At 34.3% G+C, this 3,020-nt stretch overlaps 1 protein-coding gene across 3 annotated transcripts in view; it reads left to right on the forward strand.

The window, feature by feature from the left end:
- The window catches only part of ANKRD28 (ankyrin repeat domain 28), a 204,467-nt gene that overhangs the window by 118,765 nt on the left and 82,682 nt on the right, over nt 1-3,020 (forward strand). Inside the window, exons 1-2 of one of the 3 annotated variants that reach the window (XM_012664131.1) lie at nt 1,504-1,566; nt 2,532-2,602. The exons of 1 other annotated variant lie outside the window; for it this stretch is intronic. Coding sequence is in view for 1 of the 2 variants with exons in the window: in XM_012664118.1 (XP_012519572.1) it covers nt 2,532-2,602 (71 nt within the window). In the remaining variant the exon portion in view is untranslated. Of the gene's footprint in view, nt 1-1,503; nt 1,567-2,531; nt 2,603-3,020 lie in introns of those variants that run through there. One more of the 3 variants, XM_012664118.1, reaches the window with a different exon arrangement.

Here is a 3,020-nt window from a genome sequence, read left to right on the forward strand (position 1 = left end):
AGCTACTCGGGAGGCTGAGGCAGGAGGATCGCTTGAGCCCAGGAGTTTGAGGTTGCTGTGAGCTAGGATGATGCCACGGCACTCTAGCCCGAGCAACACAGTGAGACTCTGTCTCAAAAAAAAGGAAATACTATATTTTCTTTTGCCATATTCAACATCCCAGCATCACTGCTCTTGTGCTTTGGGGCCATTATTAAATAAAAGTAAAGTTAAGGGTTGCTTAACACCAGCACTATAATACCACCGACAGTTTTGATCTGATAATCAAGATGGCTTCTAAGTAACTAATAGACATGTAGCATATACTGGATATGTGGACAAAGGGACGATTCATGGCCTGGGTGAAGGGAGCAGGACAGCACCACATTTTATGACACTATGCAGAACAGCGAGCAGTTTAAAACTTAGGAATTTTTTATTTCTGGAATTTGCCATTTAATATTTTCGGACCATGGTTGAACAGGTAACAAACCGCAGAAAGTGAAACTGTGGAATAAAGGGGGACTACTGTATGAAGATAGATACTTATTTATTTTTTTTTCTGCATAAAAGTAAAGTATATTATTTGTACAGTTACTGCTTTTTTTACTTTGTATCAGATCTTTATCAGCACCTAGGGAACCTTTTTTTTTTTTTTTTTTGTATTTGACAGCCACTTTCTATTCTCTTGTTAATACCTTGAATCAGACTTCTCAGGTTTCTTTGTGACAGCTTATTCTTTTTTGCCTTTGTTGATCCAGGATACTGTCTCTTCTGGGTGTCTGTGTTAATACCCTTTGGGCCTTACTACCAGGGCTTGCCTGCCATATATATCTATCTGTATATGTATATGTATATATGTATATATATGTGCATATACATACAAACCTGTAGAAAGAGGCACAGGGATTAAAGAGAACCATTGATGTTCTAAGCAGATAAATGGGAGAATGAAGGACCCTAGAGTCATGTTGCCTCTTCACTATGTCTGGGGCTCCACCCTTCCAGCTGGTAAACATTTCAAATATTTGTACTATCTACCTTCTACCCCAAACAACTGCTGACATTACTGTGGTCAGGCAAATCACCTTAGTCTCCACAGTGCCTGGTAGATAGTTGTCCAAATGAATATACCATGCTCTCTAGCTGGCTCTTTATTTTGCTGACTTCCTTCCTTCTCCTAAAGCCTAACTCTGAGCATTCTTGAAAGACTAGTTGGCTCCTGATTCTTTCATTGTCCTCACTGCCACAGTCCACAGAGAACTTAGCTACTTTTAGAATTTCAGCTGCTGCATTTATGGATGTTTCCTACATCCACATTTCATTTTATTTTCTCTTATGTTCAAGGCTTTTAAATCACCTGTAACACATCTGTACTTTGTGTACTAGGTATATTATGTGTTAATCTTTGTAACAAGGTATTATGAAATCTGTTTTATAGATGAAGAAACTTAGATTCAGAGGGATCACATAACTACTTAGGGACCCATAGCTAGTAATTTTTGGAGCCATAACATGAAGTCACTGTACTTGACTATTCCTTGGACCATCACACTCAAAATGTAGAAATAATGTAAACATCCGAAGGTATGAATTCTAGCCTTGATTCTGCTATAGTTGACTCTGATGTTAGGCTATTTGCAGTACCTATATTTCATCATCTAGAAAATAAGGAGTAAGTTAGGATTTGGGATGTAAATCTAAGATTGTGTATAGAACAGGACTTGTCAGCCAGTTCATCTATACTTCTAAGAGCCAGGGCTGTTGCTTCTCTACTTAGATATACGTGGAGTGATCCTACCATGTGCTTCTTTTATTTGGTTGGGACTTGGGTACCAAACCAGTGGATTTACTTAGGAGATAGATTCCCCTCCCCTCTAATTATGCAGTTTTTTGGTCTTACTTTATAAATGTGTTTGTCCATTGACTCCGTGATTTTTAAACAACTGTACAGAGTTGATTTGTTTTAAAAAATTTCCTTTTTTAAAAGTTAGGCATAACCCAGAAAGTTATATGGGTTGATTACTTTTTCTTAGTTTTTTTTCTAAGTCTATTACCATGTATCCATTTTATACAACAACTGTAGTACTAATGTGTTTTTAATCATGACTGAAAAACTATTTTGATATTATTATATTACTTTATGACATGATACATTTGTTAGTAAAGATTGTAATAAAAACTTTGAAATAGCCTACATTTTATCTCTGAGTAAATTTTTATATTCCTTTATTTAAGTATTTGAGCTTTTTAACATTCTAAAGTGGGGTCTGATTTTTACCTTGGATATGCTCTGTTTAAAGGTGGCTTTTCTAGCCTACATATAAAATGTTTATTTTATTTTTAATAGAAAGCTAATACTTTATTGAATAATCACATCAATTTAAAAGGATAATCTTGTTTTATAATTTAAGGATAATTTATTAGCAGAAAGTATAAAATAAAGTACTTTTTAAATTGTCATTTATCCAATTTGGATTACATATAACTATAGATTTATTAAAAATATTTTATGTAAAATATTTCAATTTATTTTTTTCTTCTTGTTGCAGGAGCTAGAGTTAATGCCAAAGACAGCAAATGGTTGACACCTTTACACAGAGCAGTTGCATCTTGTAGTGAGGTATGAAATTTCTTTTAGTAAATATATTGTATATAAGAACATGAAGTAAGTAGGCCTGTGTATGAGTTCATATTCAAATTCTGTGTTTTCATAGTGGAAAAAGCTACTGAAATACCTAGACTGGTCATTTTACTTTAGAATTGTACAAACCAAGTTAATTGTTCCATTTCTCCTTTCGTGTATAAAGCCTCTTGGAGAGTCTGAAGTATCAGAAAATAGAAAACACTGTTTCTGTTCCTTCTACAAGGGAATTATTTTTCTATCTTACTTAATTCTTCTCAGGGCCTTTCTCTACTGGTTCACAATAGCTTGTTGCAAAGATTCTGCTGATTGCCATCAAGAAAATAATCTCATCAGTATATAAGATTAATTGAAATATTGTTTAGTTAAACACTGAAGTGAGTTTCAAAAACATTAC

This window comes from Propithecus coquereli, unplaced genomic scaffold (genome assembly GCF_000956105.1).
Source record: "Propithecus coquereli isolate 6110/MARCELLA unplaced genomic scaffold, Pcoq_1.0 Scaffold12, whole genome shotgun sequence".
Classification (NCBI taxonomy): domain Eukaryota; kingdom Metazoa; phylum Chordata; class Mammalia; order Primates; family Indriidae; genus Propithecus; species Propithecus coquereli.